We start from the raw sequence: 27,578 nt of genomic DNA on the forward strand, positions 1-27,578 counted from the left end.
CTGAACACTGATGGCTCAACTGGACGTATGGCAGTTGAAATGTAACGCTATTAACAGAAATTGAATTGTAAAGGCACAAAAGGCTTTTACTCTTTCCAAAAAATTGTTTACAATGGTCAAGGCAAGACCACATGGAGTGATGGCATGTTGCATACCTGTTGTTTCACTTGTTGAGACGAAAGAGGTTGACCAATCGGTTACAGTTGTAGATGGTTCTGTTGATGTGCTTTGTTCTGACACTGAAGATGATGATGATGATGATGTAGCTGTTGATTTTAAGAGAAATGTCAATAAAAGAAAGCAGTGCTCTTGCTGATTGAAGCATAAAGCATGTCAATTGAGGAAGGTAAGTTTAATGACATGATTTAAAAACATGATAGACATGCAAGTGGTGTCATGGTTTGATGCGTATTTTCAGAGTGATAATCATCTCAAAGTTAAGCACTGTACATTAAATTGCAAAAATATTGTTACAGGAGTTTTTTTTAATACAAAAGTTGCCATTATCGAGTCTCAATTTGGTTGGGTTAATGTCATTGTTGACTTTCGAGAGCACCAGCTCTGGATAGGAGTGGTGGCATTTAATTTTATGAAAGGACAAATGATTAACATTAGTAATTATTTCATTCCATGATGTTGGATTACTAGATTGATTATACCTGTTGATGCTGGTGATGTTGCTGTGGAATAGATCACAGTTGTAGTTGGTTCTGTTGAAGTGCTTCCTTCTGATGTTCCATATGATGTAGCAGCTGCTAGTGTGTATAGAAATATCAGTAAATGTGGGCAATGCTCTTACAGATACCATCATAAATAGTGCAAACTGACCAGCACAGTTAATGAGCTTAATTAATATATTTACACTGGAGTTGTGTTCACAATAATAATCGTTATGCAAAAGTACAGTCTGGAGCTGGAGTGAATGAGATGCTTGGATTTTCTCACTGAAGGAGCCACCATGACATTTGATGCCAGACATCAACATTCATTAAACTTTGAGCTTCTTATCAGAGTTATCTGTTTTTACATTAGTCATCTCCATTATTAGAGAGAATACGAATGTAGCTGGTTTAGTAGGCTAATTGATTGTACGGGCCACAAATTTGGAGCCATGAAGTGACTGTACATGTTGTGACAAGAAGCACAGTCAGATCTGTGTTTCTTGACAATGAAACCATTTGATGAGATGGGAGAATGAGATTGGAAATTTTGAGACCTGGCGAAGGAATCAAAGTTGTTGATATTTCTGCTAATGTGCTGAACACTGATGGCTCAACTGGTCGTATGGCAGTTGAAATGTAAAGCTGTTAACAGAAATGGAATTGTAATGGCACAAAAGGCTTTTACTCTTTCCAAAAGCATTTTTACAATGGTTTAGGCAAGAATATTTGGAGGGATGGAATGGTGGATACCTGTTGTTTCACTTGTTGAGACTAAAGAGGTTGACCAATCGGTTACAGTTGTCGATGGTTCTGTTGATGTGCTTTGTTCTGATACCGAAGATGATGATGGTGATGATGTAGCTGTTGACGTTAAGAGAAATGTCAATTAGAGAAAGAAGTGCTCTTGCTGATTGAAGCATAAAGCATGTCAATTGAGGAAGATAAGTTTAATGACATGAATTATAAACATAATCGACATGAAAGTGGTGTCATGGTTTGATGCGTATTTTCAGAGTGATAATCATCTCAAATTAAGCACTGTACATTAAATTGCAAAAATATTGTTGCAGGAGTTTTTTTCAATACAAAGGTTGCCATTATAGAGTCTCAATTTGGTTGGGTTAATGTCATTATTGTCTTTTGAGAGCACCAGCTCTGGATAGGAGTGGTGGCATTTAGGTTTATGAAAGGGCAAATGATCAACATTAGTAATTATTTCCTTCTATGATGTTGGATTACCAGATTGATTATACCTGTTGATGCTGGTGATGTTGTTGCTGTGGAATAGATCACAGTTGTCATCGGTTCTGTTGAAGTGCTTCCTTCTGATGTTCCATATGATGTAGCAGCTGCTAATATGTATTGAAATATCAGTAAATGAGGGCAATGCTCTTACAGATACCATCTTAAATAGTGCAAACTGACCAGCACAGTTAATGAGCTTAATTAATATATTTACACTAGAGTTGTGTTCACAATAATAATTATTATGCAAAAGTACAGTCTGGAACTGGAGTGAATGAGATGCTTATATTCTCTCGCTGAAGGCGCCACCATGACATTTGATGCCAGACATTAACATTCATTAAACTTTGAGTTTCTTATCAGAGTTATCTGTTTTTAGACTGATGATCTCCGTCATTACGGAGAATAAGAATGTAGCTGGATTAGTTGGCCAATTTTGGAGGCAAGAAGTGAGTGGACATGTTGTGACAAGAAGCACAGTCAGATCTGTGTATCTTGACATTGAAACCATTCGATGAGATGGAAGAATGAGATTGGAACTTTTGAGACCTGGTGAAGGAATCAAAGTTGTTGATGTTTCTGTTAATGTTCTGAACACTGATGGCTCAACTGGTCATATGGCAGTTGATATGTAAAGCTATTAACAGAAATGGAATTGTAAAGGCACAAAAGGCTTTTACTCTTTCCAAAAGATTGTTTACAATGGTCAAGGCTAGACTATATGGAGTGATGGAATGGTGGATACCTGTTGTTTCACTTGTTGAGACGAAAGAGGTTGACCAATCGGTTACAGTTGTAGATGGTTCTGTTGATGTGCTTTGTTCTGACACTGAAGATGATGGTGATGATATAGCTGTTGACGTTAAGAGAAATGTCAATAGAAGAAAGCAGTGCTCTTGCTGAGTGAAGCATAAAGCATGTCAATTGAGGAAGGTAAGTTTAATGACATAAATTATAAACATGATCAACATGCAAGTGGTGACATGGTTTGATGCGTATTTTCAGAGGGATAATGATCTCAAAGTTAAACGTCATACATTAAATTGCAAATATGTTGTTCCAGGAGTTTTTTTTAATACAAAGGGCACCATTTTAGAGAGTCTCAATTTGGTTGGGTTAATGTCATTATTGACTTTTGAGAGCACCAGCTCTCAATAGGAGTGGTGGCATTTAATTTTATGAAAGGACAAATGATTAACATTAGTAATTATTTCCTTCTATGATGTTGGATTACTAGATTGATTATACCTGTTGATGCTGGTGATGTTGTTCCTGTGGAATAGATCACAGTTGTAGTTGGTTCTGTTGAAGTGCTTCCTTCTGATGTTCCATATGATGTCGCTGTTGGTAATGTGTATAGAAATATCAGTAAAACAGGGCAGAGTTCTTCACAGATGCCATCATAAATAGTGCAAACTAGAGTCGTGTTCACAATAATAATCATTATGCAAAAGTACAGTCTGGAATGGAATGAATGAGATGCTTATATTTTCTCACTGAAGGAGCCACCATGACATTTGATGCCAGATATCAACATTCATTAAACTTTGAGCTTCTTGTCAGAGATATCTGTTTTTACACTATTCGTCTCCATTATTGGAGAGAATAAGAATGTTGCTGGATTAGTAGGCTAATTGATTGTACACGCCACAAATTTGGAGCCATGAAGTGACTGTTCATGTTGTGACAAGAAGCACAGTCAGATCTGTGTTTCTTGACACTGAAACCATTCGATGAGATGGGAGAATGAGATTGGAAATTTTGAGACCTGGCGAAGGAATCAAAGTTGTTGATATTTCTGTTAATGTGCTGAACACTGATGGCTCAACTGGTCATATGGCAGTTGAAATGTAAAGCTATTAACAGAAATGGAATTGTCAAGGCACAAAAGGCTTTTACTCTTTCCAAAAAATTGTTTACAATTGTCAAGGCAAGAACATATGGACGGATGGAATGGTGGATACCTGTTGTTTCACTTGTTGAGACTAAAGAGTTTGACCAATCAGTTGCAGTTGTCGACAGTTCTGTTGATGTGCTTTGTTCTGACACTGAAGATGATGGTGATGATGTCGCTGTTGATTTTAAGAGAAATGTCAATAAAAGAAAGCAGTGCTCTTGCTGATTGAAGCATAAAGCATGTCAATTGAGGAAGGTAAGTTTAATGACATAAATTATAAACATGATCAACATGCAAGTGGTGACATGGTTTGATGCGTATTTTCATAGTGATAATGATCTCAAAGTTAAGCACGATACATTAACTTGCAAATTTATTGTTACAGGATTTTTTATTAATAAAAAGGTTACCATTATAGAGAATATCAATTTGGCTTCATTCATGTCATTGTTGACTTTTGAAAGCACCAGCTTTAGACAGGAGTGGTGTAATTTAGTTTGATGAAAGCACAAATGATCATCATTAGTAATTATTTCCTTCTATGATGTTGGATTACTAGATTGATTATACCTGTTGATGCTGGTGATGTTGTTCCTGTGGAATAGATCACAGTTGTCGTCGGTTCTGTTGAAGTGCTTCCTTCTGATGTTCCATATGATGTCGCTGCTGCTGATGTGTATAGAAATATCAGTAAAACAGGGCAGAGTTCTTCACAGATGCCATCATAAATAGTGCAAACTAGAGTCGTGTTCACAATAATAATCATTATGCAAAAGTACAGTCTAGAATGGAATGAATGAGATGCTTATATTTTCTCACTGAAGGAGCCACCATGACATTTGATGCCAGATATCAACATTCATTAAACTTTGAGCTTCTTGTCAGAGATATCTGTTTTTACACTATTCGTCTCCATTATTGGAGAGAATAAGAATGTTGCTGGATTAGTAGGCTAATTGATTGTACACGCCACAAATTTGGAGCCATGAAGTGACTGTTCATGTTGTGACAAGAAGCACAGTCAGATCTGTGTTTCTTGACACTGAAACCATTCGATGAGATGGGAGAATGAGATTGGAAATTTTGAGACCTGGCGAAGGAATCAAAGTTGTTGATATTTCTGTTAATGTGCTGAACACTGATGGCTCAACTGGTCATATGGCATTTGAAATGTAAAGCTATTAACAGAAATGGAATTGTCAAGGCACAAAAGGCTTTTACTCTTTCGAAAAAATTGTTTACAATTGTCAAGGCAAGAACATATGGACGGATGGAATGGTGGATACCTGTTGTTTCACTTGTTGAGACTAAAGAGTTTGACCAATCAGTTGCAGTTGTCGACAGTTCTGTTGATGTGCTTTGTTCTGACACTGAAGATGATGGTGATGATGTCGCTGTTGATTTTAAGAGAAATGTCAATAAATGAAAGCAGTGCTCTTGCTGATTGAAGCATAAAGCATGTCAATTGAGGAAGGTAAGTTTAATGACATAAATTATAAACATGATCAACATGCAAGTGGTGACATGGTTTGATGCGTATTTTCATAGTGATAATGATCTCAAAGTTAAGCACTATACATTAACTTGCAAATTTATTGTTACAGGATTTTTTATTAATAAAAAGGTTACCATTATAGAGAATATCAATTTGGCTTCATTCATGTCATTGTTGACTTTTGAAAGCACCAGCTTTAGACAGGAGTGGTGTAATTTAGTTTTATGAAAGCACAAATGATCATCATTAGTAATTATTTGCTTCTATGATGTTGGATTACTAGATTGATTATACCTGTTGATGCTGGTGATGTTGTTCCTGTGGAATAGATCACAGTTGTCGTCGGTTCTGTTGAAGTGCTTCCTTTTGATGTTCCATATGATGTCGCTGCTGCTGATGTGTATAGAAATATCAGTAAAACAGGGCAGAATTCTTACAGATGCCATCGTAAATAGTGCAAACTGACCTGTACAGTTAATGAGCTTATATAATACATTTAGACTAGAGTTGTGTTCACAAGGATAATCATGCAAAACTTCAGTTTGGAACTGAAGTAAATGAGATGCTTATATTTTCCCACTGAAGGAGCCAGCTTGATATTTGATGCCAGATATCCACATTCATTAAACTTTGAGCTTCTATTTAGAGGTGTCTGTTTTTTGACTAGTCATCTCCATTATTAGAGAGAATAAGAATGTAGCTGGATTAGTATTTTCATTGATTGTACTAGGCATCAGATTTGAAACCAAGAAGTGACTGTACATGTTGTGACAAGAAGCACAATCAGATCTGTGTATCTTGACACTGGAAACATTCGAGGAGATGGAAGAATGAGATTGGAACTTTTGAGACCTGTTGAAGGAATCAAAGTTGTTCATTGTTTTGCTGATGTGCTTATTCATGGTGGCTCAAACGCTGGTATGTCAGTATTAATATAACCTTATTAACAGAAATGAAACTGTCAAGGCATGAAAGAAAATACTTATAATGGTCAAGGTAAAATTGTTGCCGGTTTCTTGATTCAAAATGATTTTTCAGTGATAATGTTGACTGTTGACATTTGGGATGGCATTGTGTGTACCTGTTGTTTCACTTGTTGAGTCTAACGTGGTTGACCAAGCGGTTACATTTGTTGGTAGTTCTGTTGAATTGCTTTGTTCTGACATTGAAGATGATGGTGATGATGATGATGCAGCTGTTGATGTTAAAAGAAATATCAATAAAAGAAAGCAATACTCTTGCTGATTGCAGCATAAAGCATGTCAAATGAAGAAGGTAAGATTAATGATGTGAATTAAAAACATGATCGACATGAAAATGGTGTCAAAAGTAAAATACTGCAGATGCTGGAAATCTGAAATGTAAACAGAAAATTCTGGAGAAGCTCAGCATGTGAGCAGCATCTGTGGAGAAAGAAACAGTTAACATTTCAGGTCAAGGACCTTTCGCAGAACTGGAAGATATTAGAATTAAAGTTGCATGAAAATGGTGTGATGGTTTGATGTGTATTATCAGAGTGTTCATGATCTCAAAGTTAAGCACTATGCATTAAAATGCAAGCATGTTGTTACATCCCAGCACAGTTATTGTGCTCAACACAAACATTGACTATAGTTGTGTTCACAAGAATAATCATTTGTAAAAGTGAGCTTTGGAACTGCAGTGAATGAGATGCTTATATTTTCCCACTGAAGGAGTCGCCATGATATTTGATGCGAGATATCAACATTCATAAAACTTTGAGATTCTTGTTAGTGTTATCTGTTTTTAGACTCGTCTTCTCCAATATTAGAGAGTAAGAATGTGGCTGATTTAGTATTTTCATTGATTGTATTAGGCATCAAATTTGGAGTCAAGAAATGACTGTTCACATTGTGACAAGAAGTTCAGTCAGATCACTGTTTATTGACACTGAAACCATTCGATGAGATGGGAGAATGAGATTGGAACTTTTGAGACCTGTTGAAGGAATCAAAGTTGTTGGTGGTTCTGCTGATGTGCTGAACACTGTTGGCTCAACTGGTCGTATGGCAGTGGAAATGTAACATTATTAGCTGATATAGAATTGTAAAGACACAAAAGGCTTATACTCTTTTGTTACAGTGGTCATAGTAAAACTACTGTCTGTTGTTTGATTTAAAAAGTTAATTAATAGCGAGAATGTTGAATGTTGGCAATTGGAATGGCATTTTGAGCACCTGTTGCTTCAGTTGTTGAGGCTAAAGTGGTTGAATTAGCTGTGACATTTGTTAATGTATTTTTTCTAATGTTAATGATGAAGATACTCCTGATGGAAAGAGAAATGTCAGTTAAACAATGCAAAGCTCTTGCTAATGTTTCATTCCTACAATACTTATTGCCATGTTTTTTTTTATTTGTTCATGGGATGTGGGCGTCGCTGGCAAGGCCAGCATTTATTGCCCATCCCGAATTGCCCTTGAGAAGGTGGTGGTGAGCCGCCTTCTTGAACCGCTGCAGTCCGTGTGGTGAAGGTTCTCCCACAGTGCTGTTAGGTAAGGAGTTCCAGGATTTTGACCCAGCGACGATGAAGGAACGGCGTCTTTGTCGTATCCGGTGCCTAGTGGTCCAATGCCGGGAGGTCCGTTCGGTTTAATGTAGATCCGCTATTGCTAGTTTCAGTAATGTAAAAACATTTGTCTAAAAAAAATAATATTCAATGCTAAGTGAAGCATTAGAGTGGATAATACTGTTTGAAATTGATACAATAACCAAAATCTAGATTCATTTCAAGAGAAAATGGTGTTGCTGCCATTGCCTATGCAAATTGAGGGCCTAATGCCTAATTCAGATCACTTTCCAAAATTTGGTCGTGCATGCTGCAGTAAGTTTTCTCAGGTGCACAAAGCAGTGAAACCAAAGGTTTTTAAGGTGTCTGGAGGCTGCCACCAAAAAGGTAAGTAAATCATTTTTTACTTACCTGAATGTGGAGCCAGGACAAGCAGGAATGCCACTCCTTACTCCATTTTACAACTGCCGGCTGCTACTGGTCTCTGCTCACTCAGCTCCAAATTGCCTTTGGGCTCGTGACGAACGCCTGCAACTCGCCGATACTCTATTAGTGAGGCCGGCGCATCAATTTCCCGTGGTGTTGCCACCAGCCTCTTTAAACACGTGCAGCGTGCGCTGTACCCAGATCCTGCCTTAATTCGGGCGTGATCCAGTTTCTAGGCTGCCGTCTCTGCCTCAACTATTCCCAGTTATTAAGCATTCCATCCTTTAACAATTATCTATGTGAAAAAAATTGCTCCTGATCTGTCTCATCACTCTCTTAGTCAGTTTTAAATTGATGGCCCCTTGTTGCTGACTCCCCAACCAGAGGAAATAGTCCAGGAGATTTTAATTCCCTCCGCCTTGTGGAAATGGGGCAGCAGTGGAAGGTGCCCACCTAAAAATCTATGGGGTCCTATGATGTATACAGGATCCCGATGCCAATTTAACTGCCTACTAGACAGAGCATCAACAGAATAGCAGAAGAGGCCCTAAAAGGTAAGTGATAAAATTATTTTTATGGGACCAGGAGGAGCAGAAATGCTCATCCAGGCTGCACAAGAATAATGTGGGTCGTTACTGCCCGACTCCGCCTCTCCGTGATTGTGATCCCCAGGGCCTTACCTTTTCCTGGCTGGATCTACCTGCGGGACCCCCCGATATTGCGCTGGCTTTGAGCATACATCAGGATGCCCATTTGGAACCCGCAGCCTGCAACATATATGTTTATGAAATCCAGCCCTCAAAATGGACCAGGCCTGCTGCCAACACTGTCGGATATCCAATAGTTAAAATTTACCCCGATCTTTCCCTATTCATCCTATCAAAACTCCTCATAATAATTGAATGTCTTCTCTTAGTCATTTCTCTTCCAGTGTAAAATTCCCAATATCTCAAATCTCTCCTCATAATTATAGTTTCTCATTCTTTGGTATTATTCTGGTGAATCTGTACTACATGTACATTCTCTGTAGTTTTAATGGACTGAAGATCTGCATTGTCATTTGGGCTGCATTAATACTGGCAGAGTAGGACTTTCACCTGCTGGTGAATTGCATTAATAACCACCAGAATTTGTTGGATCAACTTATTTAAATATTGAATTGCAGGCCAGGAGCACAACTCCCATGAGATATGGGTGTAAGTCACTGGGGGAGGGGGAGAAAATTTTCTGCTGCAGGATTTAAAAGCCTTCAGCAACTTAAAATGGCAGCAGATCCTTAGAAGCACAGCGGGTTTGTGGTATGTTTCACCTTTGGCATTTGTCCAAATGTTCAACAGCAGTGATTTCTTACCAAAGGATTCTTTGGTAATTTCTCAAGACTTCATCATGGCTTCAACTTCATACTGGTGGCTTGCATGGAAGGGTTCAGGCAAGTGGTGGCAGAAAGAGGCAAACCCAGAATTTTTGAAGAGATCTGTCAGAGGAGAGACCACCTGCTGAGCTCACAAGGAAGGACGCCATGTAAATCAGTCATTAGAGCCACGTGGAGGGAGGTGACAGCACTGTTGAGAGGCACTTCTCTCATCCCAGGACTCTGGAACAGTATCGCAAAAAGTTTAATGACCTGATGAGAGTAGCCAAGGTAAGAGGACTGCAAACTTTTCACTTTAGCAACACCAGACTCTCTCCACCGATCACCCTCCCTTCTTAAATGGAACAATAAGTCTTTATTCACAGTGCCCCATAGTTCAATGGCTCACTAATGGTTCTACCTGGAACCTGTGTCTAGAACTCTCCTCCGTTCTTGCATACTGCCTTTTACAATTTCAACCTCTTATGTAACAGGGTCCTGCTAGCACTTGTTCTTTTGTTTAAATCAGCTGTCTGATGCCACCAGGGAGATTTTCTTCAGATGCTCACCTTCACCTAATGCATTAAAATTGTCCCAGGAGAAACTGGCTTACAATGCCTGACAGATGAAGACTATCAGTGGAAGTAAGGGAACTGACAGATTTCGAGCTTCATGGGAGGCAAGCTGCTTTAGTGGTCTGTGATGGTAAAGTTGGTTGGCCAGTGCCAGCTGCAGGTGAGTGGGTGTTAAGCAATACCTATTCCTGCTACAGCACTTTAATGGAACAAGTTGGAATTGAACTCCAGGCTGTCTGTATCTTGTTACCTTCTCTAGGTGTTGCACACCCATTCTTACATCATTTTCCCTTTTCTACAGGCACTGCACAGCAAGCAGGGTAACAGAAGAAAAAGGATGATGATGTTGATGACGATGGCAATGAGGGCGACGACAATCAGGAGGAGGAGGTGAAACTCCTTCCATATTATTAGATGACAATGATGATAATAATGACAAGAATCATGATGATGACCACCCATCCTTTCTATCTCTTGTGCCCATGTCCCTTTCCCCCGTATTACATCACCTTCATTACCCCTCTTATATGTCCTACACACCAACTCAGAGACTTTCATCTGGGGACATCTAGATATTGCGGATAAGGATAGTGCTTCGATTGGCTCACTGAGCATGAGGGAGTCGGATGTACAGAGAATGAATGAGGACCTGGCTTTACCCAGCAGAAGATATGGAGACACCATATCTACATTCTCCATAACTCAGTTCTTCCCTTCATCCCCTAGCAGTGCGTACTAGTTTTTTTAGTTAAAACTTTTAATCATTATCCATGGAATATTATCTGTTAATTCACTTCATCTGTCAATTTCACCTTATAAGGATATATTTATTTTTTACTATATCCATCTCATTTTTGAAGATTTGTCACTGCTGATCTATCATCCTATTTGCTAACTTTCTGCCCAGTTATTTTGGACCAAACCCCTTTTTACCTCACTGATCCTTGCCTTTTTCCAGTCCGTCATCCTTATGTTTGACTTTTCATTATCCTTTTCTATTTTCATATTGAACTTTAACTATATTGTGCTTGTTATTTCCAAATTGTTTTCCTACTCTTCCATCAGGTATTTGTTCCACTTTATTTTCCAGAACTAAATCAAGCAAATGTTGGACTAGAGGTATGGTGATCCATTTAAACTACATACATTACCTTTGTTCCAGCCCATTTTGGGATAGTTAAAAGCACTCAATATTATTGCCCTTTTGTTTTTCCATATCTCTCTGACTCACCTTTAAGTCATTCCTTCTATCTCATCCGCATTGTTTAGTGGCCTGTAATGTACTCCAACAATGGTGTCATTTTCTTTCCTAATTCTTAGCTCTATTTATATGGATTCTGTTTCAATACATAATACATCCTTGCATTTTTATTTACTTGTTTACTTTTCTCTCCCCCTTCTCTAAAACCTTTCTTCTTTTTCACATAAAGGATAATTTTCCTCCTCGTTACTCCCCATGTAAAGATACCACTCGTGTTGCTTTGTATCAGGAAGTTGTTCCCACTGTCAGGTGTCCAGTGACCAGCACCTTGAACACTTATCATCCTCTGAAGCTGGTTAACTGATTGACTTCAGCCACAATATCGGAGCACAGCATCAAAGCTGCTCATAAACATCCTTCTCTAGTCCTAGAGACACAACATAATCTCATTCCAAACCAAACCGTTAGCTCAGAATTTTTATAATGGCTTAAACTATATACTATATATAAAATACTGAAAATAAGAAATTTCTTTATTTTTGATTCTTTTTCTTATTGCATGCACTTCATGGTTGTTGCCTTCAAATTTTCCATATTAGTTGTGGAGCGAATGTGAGTGAGAAAGGGGGGCTATGGACTCAAAGTTCGATATAGTGGGCCGAGGGTGCAGGGACTTGCACATCATATATGGGTGGACTATTCAGTGAAGCAGAAACTATTAAAGGGCCACTGTTCACTTTAAAAGGGAGCTGCACTAGAGAACTAGACACAGGATTTAAGTTACATGGAGAGTAGAAGGCCAGGGTGCAAAACTGCTTCATTTGAGAATGCTAATCTCGAGTTATTGCTCCAGGAGATGTAACAAAGGACTGATTGCCTTCTTTGGAGCATTACCCTGTTATCAGGAGCAGTGTTCTAAATGCCTGGATGGAAGTAGCCAATTGAGCAAATGCAAAATGAAAGTTGTGAGGAATTAGGAGGATTGCCAAAGTAACTGTACCCAGAATTTGCCTACTCTAAGTATATTGCCATAGGGCGCATGCCACCTCCAGAGTTTTCCCTCAACTGGATGCTGCTTCTCTGAGACAGCATTCAAATCAACCTTTCACCTCTTCCAAATATGCACATACATGCCCATTTTGCTGCTGGGCGGACTTTGTTACTGATACTGAAAGATGCCTCTAATGTGTGCACCTATATCTTGCAAGTTGTGACCACCAATCAAGCTACCAACAAAAGCTACTTGCATGCTGGATGTTCATGGACGAACATAAGATGGCATGTCGGGCGGGGACTTGGGTGACACTATCTCTGCTCTTCCAATTTTCACCATCTGTATGTTTTGTATATGCATACGTAACAGGTTGCAATGGCAGACGAGATCTGCACTCACCTTGAGCTACACTGCGTTTCCAGACTCAAAAAGTCCAATTAGGAAAGAGGATGACATAATTTTGCCTGCACACTGTTTCCTGACATTTCTGCATCCAAGATTTTGAGTGCTCTTCACGCCCACATATAATAGCCATCCAGGATTGCTTGGGGATCAGCTATGTAAGGATATTCATTTAAAGGTAAGAAGATTCTGTAAACAGTTTTTAGGCCATTTATTTACAGTTTTTCTTAATCTTTCCTGCTTTTTCTTGATATTATTTAAGTTTCAGGAACTCTGATGCTGCATTTTTCCCCCTACAGCTTCAGTAGTGACACAGTGGATTGCTCAATGGGACTCTCCCTTTATGGGAGTTTTTTGGAGGAAGAGGAGGACCAATAGAGAGAGGCAAGGCAAGTCACAATGCAACAGATCTATTCTGTGGCCACTCACTGGTATTCTCACACGTGCATCTACAGACTGGGGTGCACATACCTCACTTTATCGGAGTATTAGTACACAGCTGTGCATGATCACTTAATAGAACTGCAGTCCACCATGGAAGATGTCACTATTTGAACTCCATTGCCAACTGCAGCAGAATCTCTATTACCTAAATTCTCAAGTACAGCCACAGTTTCTCTCCTCAATGCTCCCGCCTAAGCTATAGAAATCAAGGGCGCCATTGTGCAGGAGTCTTTCTTGTCTAGATTCAACATGTTGGGGGATTGGATTGAGAGACCCTGAAGCAGGGTTTGAACAATCACAATGCTGCCCAGTGGTCTGCTCAGTTCATAGGATGAGGGAGCACCCTGTAGCAGGAAAATGACTGGAATAAGAAAGCTGACTCTCTGAATGGTGCCAGGTCCAGCCCATCCACATGTGTGCCAGAAAATAGGCTTGCCATGGCAGCAGTGGACATGGCAGAACCAGTTGGAAAACCATCTAGTGGCTCAGCTCAGGAGAGCTGCATAATGACCTCAATCTCAAGAAGCTGTCATTGACATCCAACAGCCAGCCATCTCACTTACTCCTCCCACTGGGGAAGCAATAGGCTAAATTCCAAGAAAACACAAACCATTCTTTGTCACTGAGGGGAGACACTAAAGTAAAACACACTAGGCACGTTATACATTCAGCAGTTCAAGAGTGTTAGGGGTCAATTTTAATCCTGCCCGTCTGGCAGAAACCAGACTTGTGGGACTTACCTACCAAGGTCCCACTTTCTTCCCACAGGTTCCAATTTTAACCTGCTGTTCTGAGCAGGCAAAATGGACATCTGCTGGAAACCCATGGTGTCCTTCTTTAAATATGTGGATTGGGATCCGATTACATTATCGGGGCCCGACTGCAAGTTTCACCAGAGGCCTATGTGACGAAGCTGTTGTGGTTTTCCCACTCGGCCAATTTAGTGGGAAGAAGAATTGGGGCCAGAAGAGGCCCAAAAGGTTTTATGTTTTTTGACTTTCCTTGTGGAGCCGCTTGAGTTTTTGCTCCATCGGCCGTTCCCGCTGAGAGGGTTAGGTTAAAATCGGGGCTTTTATCTCTCAGAGCCAGACATACTACTCTTGTTGCTGGCAGAGGTGTTTTAGTGAGGATATCGTCCGAGTCATTGTCAGTGTCCAGAGGCGGGCAACTGGTCAGGAATTCATACAGTTTTTGCAAATTTATAAATGTAAAATGCGAATTTGCGATGTCGCCAAATGCTTTCTATTTTTTCCCTCAGCTGAATTTAGCCATTTCAATTTTGTGTGCTTAATAACTACTGTTTACAGTGCTGCAGATGATGCCTAACTCCAAAATCAGCTAATAGCAGCACTGATGGCAATCTTTTCTAAATCTGCAAAATTGAAACCGGTAAAATCAGACATGGGCAGGTTAAGATTGTGGACAGATATGTAGCAAATGCCATTCAATATAAATAAATGTGAAGTAATACATGTTGGGACAAATTCAACAAAAAGAAATATACCCTAAGCCATAAAATTATTAATGGAGTCGATGAACATTAAGATCTAGCAGCGTTGACGGGCAAATCACAAAGATTTAAAAGCAAAATGGAAAGACCATAAAAAGCACAAATGGGATTCTCCATTTTATATATAGGAGCATGGAATATGAAAGTAAGGAGCTGATGATAAATCTATACAAAACATTGATTTGGCCACAGTAGGTGCACTTTGCGCAGTTTTGGGTACCACATTATAGAAAGGATATTGAAGCCACAGAAAAAGTGTAATATAGTTTCACTGGGATGGCGCCAACTATGAGAAGATTTGTCGTTAATGAAAGGCTTGAAAACCCACATGTTCCTTGCACCTTATTAATGCACAAATGACAGGAAATACGTCATATGGGTCAACTTCTCATTACATCTTATTATAATACAGCTGACATCACTACTAGCAGGAAATCTTTGAACTTGCAATGAGTGGCAGGGAGCTGGCAGAACACCAGCTTGATTTCCCCACTCCCCACTCCCCAGTACACTAGCTTATTGCCTTAACTCACCAGGACAATTGGCCTTATTGTTTGCAAGCTGAAGGGAAAGGGATTTAAAGTATCGTTTCTAAAAGTATAAACCCTAGATAGAATTATGGGAGCAAATGAGTAGTTGGCCAGATGGCACATGTTGGAAGCTGTTATATTTATAGATAACTGGGATTGTGTTGGGGGCAAAAGAGGAATGATAGGCTGGGCGCTAAATTGGGCCGTGTGGCTCCCATTGTTTCGGCGCTACACAGCCCCTCCGACATCCAAGATGGTATCTTGCATGCACACACACGTTTCCAGCGTGACTTGCGCCGGACGCCATCTTGGTATCGGAGTTAGTGCAGGCGCAGATAACGAACGCCGGAATCATGTAAAGTAGGGAGAAAATGGCTCCAATCAGTGTGTAACGCTGATTTAAAGTGATAGACACCATTTTGGGACTTAACGCTCAACTCAATGCACAGTCTTAACCCTCATCATCTGAACATGTCTTAGAGTGCCTGGAGGGCCCGCCACCAGTGCTATTTAAAGGGACCATGCAAGATTTACAGGTTAGTGGCTGGATTATTGCTTCTGGCTGCCGAGACATTTGTAACTGTTCTTGGAAGTCTCCTATACTTGAACACTAGGACGCGGGGACATAATCTAATGTTTAGAGCCAGGACATGCAGGAGTGAAGTTAGGAAATGCTTCTACACACGAAGGGTGGGAGAAGTTTGGAATGCTCTTCTGCAGACGGCAGTTGATGCTAGCTCACTTGCGAAAGTTAAATCTGAGATTGATAGATTTCTGTGAACCAAGGGTATTAAGGGATATGGAGCTAAGGCGGGTATATAGAGTTAGGTCACAGGTCCACCATGATCTCATTGAATGGTGGAACAGGCTCGAGGGGCTAAATGGCACTGCCACTTGCTGTCTCTTGATATGCGCCACCTTCTCCTGCAAGAAAGTGCGACGTGTGTCTGGGTGATGTGCCTGTCATGACTGAATAGCTGCCAGAGTGTGTGGCCTGCGAGTTGTGGGTGGGCGGCTTGAAACAGTGGAAATGTGAACGGGTGAGATGAAGCATCTGATTGGAAGAGTTGAGCACTGATGGAAAGAGTTTGTTGGTTTGTGGGGGATGGGGGCTGCAATGCGTGGTACAGTTGGTAGGAGACACCACTTGACAGTTGACCTCACTCATCTTGACTGCTCATGTCAAAGCATTGAACTTCTTCCTGCACTGCATCCATGTTCATGATGCTGTGCGCCTGGCATTGACTTCCTCCCCCGCTGCCTCCGACTGCCTTTTGAATATATGTCTGGAGGACCTCTTGCCACCCCCCCGCAACTCCCTCCCCCCCGCCGTGGATATAGGATGTCCCTCCTTCTGACCACCTCTTGCACCAAGGTCTCTGGTGCATTAGCAGAGAACCTTGGTACATGCACTCTCACAGACCTGGTACCAACTCAGACCAGCAGATTGGTGAGGTCTGGCTTGCAGATTGGAGGATGTGGGACTTAGTAGTGCGCAACCTTTATTCAATGTTTTAACATAACTCATCAGTGTGTAAACATAGGGATGGGACCTACATCTGTGTTTTACACGTGTGATATCTGATCTCTGTTCAGACTCCGTGCAGACAGTAGACTGTTATTTTCAGCAAATAACAGGTACCAGCTACCTTTAAGAGATTTCTAAGACACATCCTCCCTTTAAGAGATTGAGCTCCCTCTCGTGGTGGAAAGTGCAAATTGCATTGATTCCCGGAATGTACACTGATTGCAGGTAAGTTCTCCGGTCGGCTGAAACTTGCGTCTTGTCTGCGCAGGAGCCATTGGGCGTGGTGTAATAGCACATCACGCTACCTACCTACCAAAAATGGCCCCTATCCAATTTTTCCCCCTCTGCATCTTAACCAGAGTGGAGCAGACGTACTACATACTAATATAGAAAATTAACTGACCAGTTCTTTTTCATGCTAGTGCAGAACAGTTGCAGGATATTACGGGGGATGCCTAGAGCCTAGAGGAAATGCTTACAAGTGAATGCGAGGAACAAGAACAGAAGGCAAAACAGAGAGATAGAAATAATAAAACAGACAGGGAAGATCTAAGTATTTTTATACTAATGTCTTTAATTCCTCATCCCTCCCTATCTCTGTAACCTCCTATGCCCCTGCAATCCTTTCCTGGCACTGGCCTAATGTCTATACCCTCACCCCCAATCAGCCCACCATTGGCAGCCTTGCCTTCAGCCACCTAGGTGCTACCCTGCCTAAACCTCTCCACCTCTCTCCTCCTTTAAGACCCTCCTTTAAATTTACCTCTTTGTGAAAGTTTCTGGTTAAACCCACCCTGAATAAATTTTCCTTCTTTGGCTCTTGTACACTTTCCCCCTGCCTCTGTGAAAACCTTGGGACATTTTTCTACATTAAAGGTGTTGTATAAGTGCAAGTTATTCTTGTTGAGCACATGAAACAAATCTGCAGAACTAGGAACATGTTTTTAAAAAACTGTGATTTAGTTGGATAACAGAAACTTGGTTATACCAGGACACTGTGTGTGGATGATCAAAATACCAGGGTATCGATGTTACTGACAGCAAAACCTGTACGGGTAAACTAGAGGAGGTGGAAGGGTGATAATATGGGTAGGAGGGGACACTACAACCATAGATGTAATACAAATACTTTGGCAGCTTCAGCAAGAGTGCAGATAGAAGTCATGAATAGAAAAAGAAAGGTAACAGTGGATGTTGTTTTAGATCTGGATGGGAAAGGGGAAGACAGGGAAATGTAGAAGGATTGTTTCTTCACTCAGTTTGCTGTACAATCAAAATGATACCAGGATGGTCTGGATCTAATCTTTAGTAATGACCAGGAATATCAAATAAATTAGAAATAGTGGAATGTGTAGGATCTCATAGTTATATCATTAGAATTACAATAATCATTAAGTTAAATGAAAATAAAAATGTAGAAGCTTAAAATAGCTTACTTTGACTTAATGCAAATGTTAAAATAAAGGTTTGTTGGAACACAATAATGGTTAGGAAATCAACAGTAGAACTATAAAAACTATTTAAGAAACTTGATAAGGCTGTTTAACTGTGTTCTAGCTGAGCCAAAATGGATAAAAGGACAACAAAGATCAATGTGGCTAAGAAAAGATGTAAACATGTAAGTCAAGGGTTAATGTCAGTGGTCCCAGCAGGTTCTTGGCATTGTTTTATTACTAAGAGTGAGTGAAATTTCTCCTAACATCCTATTGTGCTGTGGCCTAAGATTGGGTGTCACAGATCTAATGTTTGGTGGTGTTGCTGCACTTCTTTCTCATCCCCTGTGGCTCACTGCCCTTTTTATCATCCCCTGTGGCTCACTGCACTTTTTATCATTCCCTGTGGCTCACTGCACTTTTTATCATCCCCTGTGGCTCACTGCACTTTTTATCATCCCCTGTGGCTCACTGCACCTTTTTATCATCCCCTGTGACTCACTGCACTTTTTATCATTCCCTGTGGCTCACTGCACTTTTTATCATTCTCTGTGGCTCACTGCACTTGTTATCATCCCCTGTGGCTCACTGCAATTTTTATCATTCCCTGTGGCTCACTGCACTTTTTATCAGCCCCTGTGGCTCACTCTACTTTTTATCATCCCCTGTGACTCACTGCACTTTTTATCATTCCCTGTGGCTCACTGCACTTTTTTATCATCCCCTATGGCTCACTGCACTTTTTATCGTTCCCTGTGGCTCACTGTACATTTGTCATTCCTTGTGGGTTGATGCACTTTTCCATGGGAAAGGTGACAATCCTATTCCCTGCCTATACCAGCAGTCAGTGACTTCCTCTCACTAAGTTTCAGAAAGAAGCTTTGCAAAAGCTTATGAAAACAAAAACTCTATAAAGGCAGAACTTTCCAAATTCGAAATGAGGAAAATGTTGCAGGACCGGTTTTCCCACCTTACCCTTCTCCATTCATGCACAAATACATTTCATGCCATCTGAGTCACACTGATTATGGCTGCTGCATTTCACAACTTTAACTGCCTCACCTCCAGGATGAAAGAACTGTGGCAGAAAAAAGCAGGGGAAGATTAAAAAAAGTAAGAAAAGCAAAATTATTTTGAAGGTCAGGTAGCCTTGGGAGTAAAACTGTGTAAAACAAATAGCGGGAATAAACATTTTTGTATATCAGGATAATTAAAGGTCCTTTGATAGTTTTACTATATGTAAGGTTCCCATCTGGACATAATCAGAAAGAGTTTTCCTCTCTCATAGAGCTCGCATTAAAACAATCATGTTCTAGTAAAGCACATATTGCTCACCACACATTTTATACCAGCTCACCAATGTATTAAATAGATGAACTATTTACCTCACCAGTTCCATTGTTCAATTCAACGGCTGTACATATAGTGTATACAAATTCCACCATTGGGAAATTTAGAGAACACAACTTAATTATCTTTGGGACAATTCTTTATCGCAGATTTCCTTCCTCTTAGTTTACTTGTTTCTCATTTTGGTATTTCTGCTCTGTAATTCTAGGCTGACCACCATGAAATTTCTTTTCAGTTCACCAAAATATCAGACTATTACAAAATTGTACAAAACAGCAAACTAGAAACCAAGAGGGCGCAGTCATTTGTGACCTTCTTAAACCAACATGAAGCATGACTGATAATAAAACTCTCAAATTTTGATTCCTATAGGATAATCTGATTCAAACTGGCCTTCACTATTTTCAGCTCCTCTTGAAACAGTATTATACAAATTGTTCAACCTCATGAGTGGGAATTCATCAATCTCATCACACTGAGGAGAAGAACACAAGGAGTCTGCAAAGAGATATAGACAGGGTAAGCGAGTGGACAAGAAGATGGAGTATAATGTGGGGAAGTGTGAGGTTATTCACTTTGGTCGGAAGAATAGAAAAACAGAATATTTTTTAAATGGTGAGAAACTATTTGATGTTGATGTTCAGAGAGACTTGCATGTCCTCGTACATGAAATACAAAAAGTTAGCATGCAGATACAACAAGCAATTAGGAAGGCAAATGGCATGTTGGCCTTCATTGCAAGGGGGTTGGAGTACAAAAGTAAGGAAGTCTTACTACAATTGTTCAGGGCTTTGGTGAGACCTCAACTGGAGTACTGTGTACAGTTTTGGTCTCCATATAGAAGGAAGGATATACTTGCCTTAGAGGTGGTGCAGCGAAGTTTCACTAGATTCATTCCTGGGATGAGAGGTTTGTCCTGTGAGATGAGGTTGAGTAGAATGGGCCTATACTCTCTGGAGTTTAGAAGAGTGAGAGGTGATCTAATTGAAACATATAAGATTATGAGGGGGCTTGACAGGGTAGATGCTGAGAGGTTGTTTCCCATGGCTGGTGAGTCTAGAACTACGGGGCATAGTCGCAGGATAAAGGGGTCAGCCATTTAAGACTGAGATGAAGAGGAATTTCTTCACTCAGAGGTTTGCGAATCTTTGGAATTCTCTACCCCAGGGGGCTGTGGATGCTGAGTCATTGAATATATTCAAGGCTGAGACAGACAGATTTTTGGACACTAGTGGAATCAAGGGATATGGGGTTCAGGCAGGAAAGTGGAGTTGAGGTCGAAGATCAGCCATGATCTGATTGAATGGCGGAGCAGCCTTGAGGAGTTATGTGGCCTACTCCTGCTCCTATTTCTTATGTCTTATGTCTTATTGAAGACAAAACACACACTTCCTAATATTACTTTATTCAAGATGTGGAGATGCCGGTGATGGACTGGGGTGGACAAATGTAAGGAATCTTACAACACCTGGTTATAGTCCAACAATTTTATTTTAAAATCACAAGCTTTCGGAAATTATCTCCTTCGTCAGGTGAGTAGTGAATACTCAGGTGAGTACTCACCTGACGAAGGAGATAATCTCCGAAAGCTTGTGATTTTAAAATAAAATTGTTGGACTATAACCTGGTGTTGTAAGATTCCTTACTTTATTCAAAGTCAATATTGTGTGAGATCACTGTATGATGACTTATCTGCCAATTTTCCTTTAGTCCTTGGGAAGACCTGCCTTGCTTCCACTTGTAGTCTTCTATTGTCTTACCAAGGTCAGGATCTTCAGTGATAAAATTTTCTCCATTTAGATTATATTTAATAAAGTTTCAATTATCTAATTAGTCCATTGAGAGGAAATTTGATTGAGGTATTTAAAATTCATGAAGGGCCTTGACAGAATAGATGGAGAGAAACTGTTCCCATTGGCGGAAGGGTCAAGAACCAGAGGACATAGATTTAAGGTGATTGGCAAAAGAACCAAAGGTGACATGAGAAAAAACTTTTTTACACAGCGAGTGATTATTATCTGGAATGCACTCCCTGAGGGGATGGTGGAGGCAGATTCAATCATGGCTTTCAAAATGGAACTGGATAAGTACTTGAAAGGAAAAAATTTGCAGGGCTACGGGGAAAGGGCGGGGGAGTGGGACTAGCTGGATTGCACTTGCATAGAGCCCAGGCGGACTCGGTGGGCTGAATGGCCTCCTTCTGTGCTGTAACCTTTCTACGATTCTACGATTTGTGACAATGGGCATTTGTATAGTCTGGTTATTGGTCATCATCATTAAACCACCTGCCTACAAGAAAATAAGTATAATATGGACCAGTTATAATGCACAATTTTCATCAATTCAATGTTTTTGCACTGCACCAACACATAATCTGTAATTTAATTAAATTTCATCGTTAACTGATTAGAATGGAAATCGCTTTATCAGCAGTGGTGCGATAGCACCTGGAAGAGGTGCTTTGACTTCACACCAGTTCCAGGATAACTGCAATTATTGTAATGCCAAACTTTGAAACAGGACAGTCCGTTGCTTACTAATATTAAAAATGGCTTTTAGACAAACGGACCGAGGCGAACAACGCTCTGCTTTGAGTAAGAAACGATGTGAATAGGCAATATAACTCAGAATTGTCCCTTCACACTGTCAAGCAGTTACTCGTGCACTAAAATGACAGAATCAAACTAATAAAATTAGATCTGTTCAGAGTAGAATGCATCAAAAATAATCACTAATAACTGGGAATAATAAATAACTGAACAAAAACAAATTCTGAGACTATCTAGGATGAGATAACAGATTGCTACCGCCTTATTAGACGTTCAGATCGTTTCTTTTCATTAAAATGTTTGTTTTCAGTTTGTTCTTTGGTGTATTTTAAACATTATTGAAAACTTTGTAGAACATGTATCTTCGAGAAATTTTGCCAAAAAAAACACAAAACCAATGCAAACCGTTGAGAAATCACAGAATTGAGAACTGAGGCTGTTCAATGACTGACTCTGAAGGATATTATTTAATTATTGTCAAAAACGAAAAAAGGTCCGGCTGGTTAAACATTTCCCAGAAATGCTCAGCACACTTATAAGGCTACAAAACGTGTTGTTCCTGAAGCTGAAGACAAAATATACTTATTCAAAGCATTAATTGCTCAACGATGCTTACAGTTTCCAACATAATTAATTCTTACCCTGAGTGTTGTTTTGAGACGAACATGAGGAAGCACTACATGGCTTCTGAGCCAAGGCAAATAACAGAATGCAGCAAAACCACATCTTGTCCACAGCCTCTGTATACTTCAACTCTTCTCAAACGTTCTTTCTATGGAAATGCTAGAAAATAAGAAACGGTAAATACCATCTGAAACGAGTTAACAAGTGCACCTGCCTGTTATGCCAGAGTTGAGACTTTTTTTCCGGGTTGGCCATTTATATTCCTTGAATAAAGGCGGAGTTTTGATGTTTTTGTATTATTCATACTATTATCTCCTATCTGTGTGTCAATATCAGACCGGTTTTATTTGGCTTATTTTACGTGAGTGATTCTCTACCTGCTAGATGAACATTTGGACTCACTCCCCAATCTCCTTTACTTTTTAAAGTCTAATATTAAGGTTCTTGATTTGTTGTAATTACCAAAGGAGATACACGGAGTCACATCTTATTTAAGGCTTCATCGAAACTGGTTTCCCTTGTTCGCGATAGATTTCTTATGGTCTTAAGTGTGTGTGGAGAGAAGTGGGTGGATATTTAAACAATCTTAAATTGCATTTTGAAAATTATTTCGTGTGTATGAATTTTTAAGGCATTAAACCTTAACTTATATCTTGTGTCAGACATATGCCTCGAATCTGAGAGTGTCAGTTAAAAGGGTCGCTAAAAACTTATCAAAATACAGAAAATAAGTTTACAGAAAGATATAGTAACTCATTTGAAGTATAATTTGCTCTGAAGTTGTTTAGGGTGAGCAAACCCTAACATAATTTGAAATATGTGATTTCACCCGCATTATTTGAATTGTATTTGGTTTAATGTTTGCCATTTGGTTAATATAATTGCCGAAAAGTAAAATGTTGTTAATTAACGGGCTATTTTATTATGAATGGATTTTTATGAATTAGGTGCAGGCTGTAAGAAGTATAAACACTAAATTCTACACAATGCGCAAAATACTGTATCAGAAAATCTCAATATGTAACTCACAGAAACGGACAAATCTTCCCCTTCACTGTCTCACGTACACAAGCAATATATACTTATATATGAAAATTCGATCTGGATTTACCACTTATGCCTAAAGTTTCCACATATGATGCTTAAATTAATCTGCTTTGCAACATCTTACAAAACCCTGGCCAAAATATATGGATTATTGACTAAGCCATGGTCAATTGCAGTACAACACTGAGTGATATACAACATAACTCTTGCCAAAGAATGAGTCATACACAAACACTAATTTATTCTACTACCTCTATTACAATATGATTAACCTCATTATAAGGTTTTGTATCAGTGATGACTGTAAAACTGAGCAGATATAGAAATAAAACAGAAAAAACTATTTAGCATGGCAATATCTCAGGCTTCAAGATAAATACAGTAAAACAAAACATTTCATGTTGAAGATTGCAGTATGGACTTATCAAGGTTAAGTTCACCATCTAGATTTAACTGGTAGGCCTGCAGTCTTAAAGTGTTTCCCTTGGGCAACATGACCATTAAAGCAGACAAGCTCTTTCCTCAGATAGTAAGTTGACTGTAATATTGTGTAGCTCTATCTTTCTCTGTGATACTCAGGTTTCACCTCTGGGGCATGTCTGCAGTGAGGCATCATTCACGGTCGTCATCTTTCCTTACAAAATCTACCGAATATTGCTGTAACAAAAATATAATTCCCTGTCTGTGATTATATTGCTGATTTCAATTCCTTATTGCAGGAAAGAAAAGGTTAACTGTGGACTTTTTCTGCAAGGTACAGAATATATACATTTTGGTCAGGCAGGCAAAGGTTCATTAATATCCATTTTGGTCTTAGTTTCTGTCAAAGACATTCTAATATGTTAATGTTAAGAGACATAGAAGACAATTTTCACTTTCACTGCTTGAGCAGTAATTTGGCAGAACGGCTCACCCAACTGATATTAAAGCCTCCCGATTTTCAGTAATATTGTGACTGTTTACATAACCAAGGAAATTCTTCCCTGAGCTCACCTGTTTTGTATACCTCTGGCTCATACACTGTGATCCTTGACAAACAAACACTTTCTTATTGCTATACTCAGACACTATGTCCAACTCTAAACTACACTAAAGCTAGAATTTTAAATAAAAGTAAACCAATGAAACAGGAGCAGCGGGGAGAGCGGACCAGAGAGAACAAGAGGAGCGGCGGGGAGAACGGACCAGAGAGAACAAGAGGAGCGGCGGGGAGAACGGACCAGAGAGAACAAGAGGAGCGGCGGGGAGAACGGACAAGAGAGAACAAGAGGAGCGGCGGGGAGAACGGACAAGAGAGAACAAGAGGAGCGGCGGGGAGAGCGGGCCAGAGAGAACAAGAGGAGCGGCGGGGAGAACGGACCAGAGAGAACAAGAGGGGCGGCGGGGAGAACGGACCAGAGAGAACAAGAGGAGCGGCGGGGAGAGCGGGCCAGAGAGAACAAGAGGAGCGGCGGGGAGAACGGACTAGAGAGTGGAGAGAAGTGGTGCAGAGCATCAGGGGAGGCGCCCCAGGTATCAGTACAAAAGCGGGAGCGGAGTGGAGTAGAGAGAAGCGGGACTGAGACCAGGGGAGGAGCCCCATTTCCCATTCACTAAAAACAGAGAGTGACATCACAGTGAAGTCACACTGAACAGAGAGGAGGAGCTGTGAGAGACCTGAAATAAAAGGGTCGGTTAATCGGGGTAAGTAAACAGTAAGTAAATTAATAATAATTGAGTGTCTGAAGGGCGTTTAGAAAAAAAAAGTTTCCAAGTATAATAGACGGGTAGCTGAGGCCCATTGCCTGCAATTCCTGCACCATGTGGGAACTTCAGGACGCTTCATGTATCCTGGAGGACCATATGTGCAGGAAATACCTCCAGTTGCTCGAGCTCAAGCTGAGGGTTTCTGAGCTCGAGGGGTGGCTGGAGTCACTGCAGAGTGTAAGGGAGGCTGAAGGTTTCCTGGATCGTACGTTCCAGGAGGTGGTCTCCCCACAGCCACAGAGAGTTCAGGATAGCAAGTAGGTGGCCATCTGAAAGGGTAGGAAGAGGCAGGCAATGCAGGAATCTTCTGGGTGTGTGGCACTCTCAAACCGTTTTTCAGCATTGAATACCAGTGAGCGTGACGACAGCTCGAAGGAGTGCAGTCCTGAGAATGGCACCATGGGGCAAAGGACTGCACAGGAGGTCACAGTGAAGTGCAGAAAAGCAATCATCATAGGGGATTCAATATCGCTTCAGTCAAATCACTTCAATGATAAAAGAGGATATAATGAGGGATAAGCAGCCAACAGAGACCTTATGGGTTGAATTGAGAAATAGGAAAGGATCTAAGACTATAGTGGGAGTTGTGTATAGGACCCCTGGCAGCAGCTCTGAAGTGCTAGATTGTATAAATGCAGAGATTAGACAAGCGTGTAAGAAAGGCATAGTGGTCTTAATGGGGGACTTTAACCTTCACATAAATTGGGAAAAGCAGACGAGCAACTGTCAGAAAGGTAGTGAATTTCTTGAGTGTGTCCGGGATAGTTTTCTTCAGCAGTATGTCCTAGAGGCAACAAGGGGGCAAGCCATACTAGATTTAGTAATGAGTAATGAACCAGATTTAGTTAACAGCTTAACTGTATGCGAACATCTATCCAATAGCGATCATAACATGATCGAGTTCAATGTAGTGTTTGAAAGGGAAAAAAAGTGAATCAGCTACTAAGATTCTAGACTTGGGTAAGGCCGACTTCAATGGGATGAGACAGAGACTGTCCACAGTAAACTGGGCAAATCTGTTAATGGGTAAAATGACTGATGATCAGTGGGAAATGTTTAAAGAATCATTTAACGTGATACAGAATCGGTTTATACCCCTGAGGGGCAAGAACTCTACTTGCCAAAAAAAACAGCCATGGACAACTAAAAAGGTAAGGGACAGTATAAGACATAAGGAAAGGGCATACAAAAAGGCAAAAAACGGCACAGATCCTGGCGAATGGGAAAGATACAAAGAGCAACAAAGGGTCACACAACAGATATAAGAGCCACAAAAAGAGAGTATGAAAAGAAACTTACAAGGGATATCAAAACCAATAGGAAGAACTTTTATAGTTACATTAGGAAAAAGAGGGTGGTCAGGAGCAGTGTTGGCCCCTTAAAAACTGAAAGTGGGGATATTGTCATTGACAATGGGGAAATGGTGGACATGTTGAACGATTACTTTGGATCAGAATTTACAGTAGAAAAAGAGGATAGCATGCCGGAAATCCCAAGAAAACTAATATTGAATCGGGGACAGGGACTCGATAAAATTAAGATATGTAAAGCAACAGTAATGAAGAAAATAATAGCACTAAAGAATGACAAATCCCCAGGACCAGATGGTTTCCATCCCAGGGTTTTAAAGGAAGTAGCTGAACAGATTGCAGATGCTCCAACTATAATCTTTCAAAGTTCTCTAGATTCAGGAACTGTCCCTCTAGATTGGAAAATTGCACATGTCACTCCGCTTTTTAGGAAAGGAGAGAGAGGGAAACCGGGGAATTATAGACCAGTTACCCTAACATCTGTTGTGGCAAAATTGCTGGAGTCTATAATTAAGGATAGGGTGACCGAACACCTCGAGAATTTTCAGTTAATCAGAGAAAGCCAGCATGGATTTGTGAAAGGTAAGTCGTGCCTGACAAACCTGATTGAGTTTTTTGAAGAGGTGACTAAAGTAGTGGACAGGGGAATGTCAATGGATGTTATTTATATGGACTTCCAGAAGGCATTTGATAAGGTCCCACATAAGAGACTGTTAGCTAAGATAGAAGCCC

At 40.2% G+C, this 27,578-nt stretch overlaps 1 protein-coding gene across 1 annotated transcript; it reads right to left on the reverse strand.

Annotated features, from left to right (window-relative positions):
• Positions 1–15: 15 nt before the first annotated feature.
• Positions 16–22,936, reverse strand: LOC137331109 (uncharacterized). The gene is made up of 12 exons (XM_067994714.1): positions 22,761–22,936; positions 6,381–6,494; positions 5,594–5,689; positions 5,091–5,198; positions 4,375–4,473; positions 3,872–3,979; positions 3,156–3,248; positions 2,653–2,760; positions 1,916–2,011; positions 1,413–1,523; positions 660–755; positions 16–266 (listed from the first exon to the last, which is right to left on the reverse strand). The coding sequence occupies exons 1-12, from the start codon at positions 22,843–22,845 to the stop codon at positions 16–18; spliced, it is 1,365 nt and encodes a 454-aa protein (XP_067850815.1). The 5' UTR covers positions 22,846–22,936.
• Positions 22,937–27,578: the final 4,642 nt, after the last annotated feature.

The sequence above is a fragment of the Heptranchias perlo genome, chromosome 13 (assembly GCF_035084215.1).
Source record: "Heptranchias perlo isolate sHepPer1 chromosome 13, sHepPer1.hap1, whole genome shotgun sequence".
Taxonomy (NCBI): domain Eukaryota; kingdom Metazoa; phylum Chordata; class Chondrichthyes; order Hexanchiformes; family Hexanchidae; genus Heptranchias; species Heptranchias perlo.

What these genes read in the sequence shown, in the direction of transcription:
- LOC137331109 (XM_067994714.1), bottom strand. Translation starts at nt 22,845, where the DNA reads ATGTGGTTTTGCTGCATTCTGTTATTTGCCTTGGCTCAGAAGCCATGT. An exon ending in CTCAACAAGTGAAACAACAG is followed by an intron (nt 2,012 to 2,652) that starts GTATCCACCATT and finishes ACATATTAGCAG; the next exon opens with CTGCTACATCATATGGAACA. An exon ending in CTCAACAAGTGAAACAACAG is followed by an intron (nt 756 to 1,412) that starts GTATCCACCATT and finishes TATACACACTAG; the next exon opens with CAGCTGCTACATCATATGGA.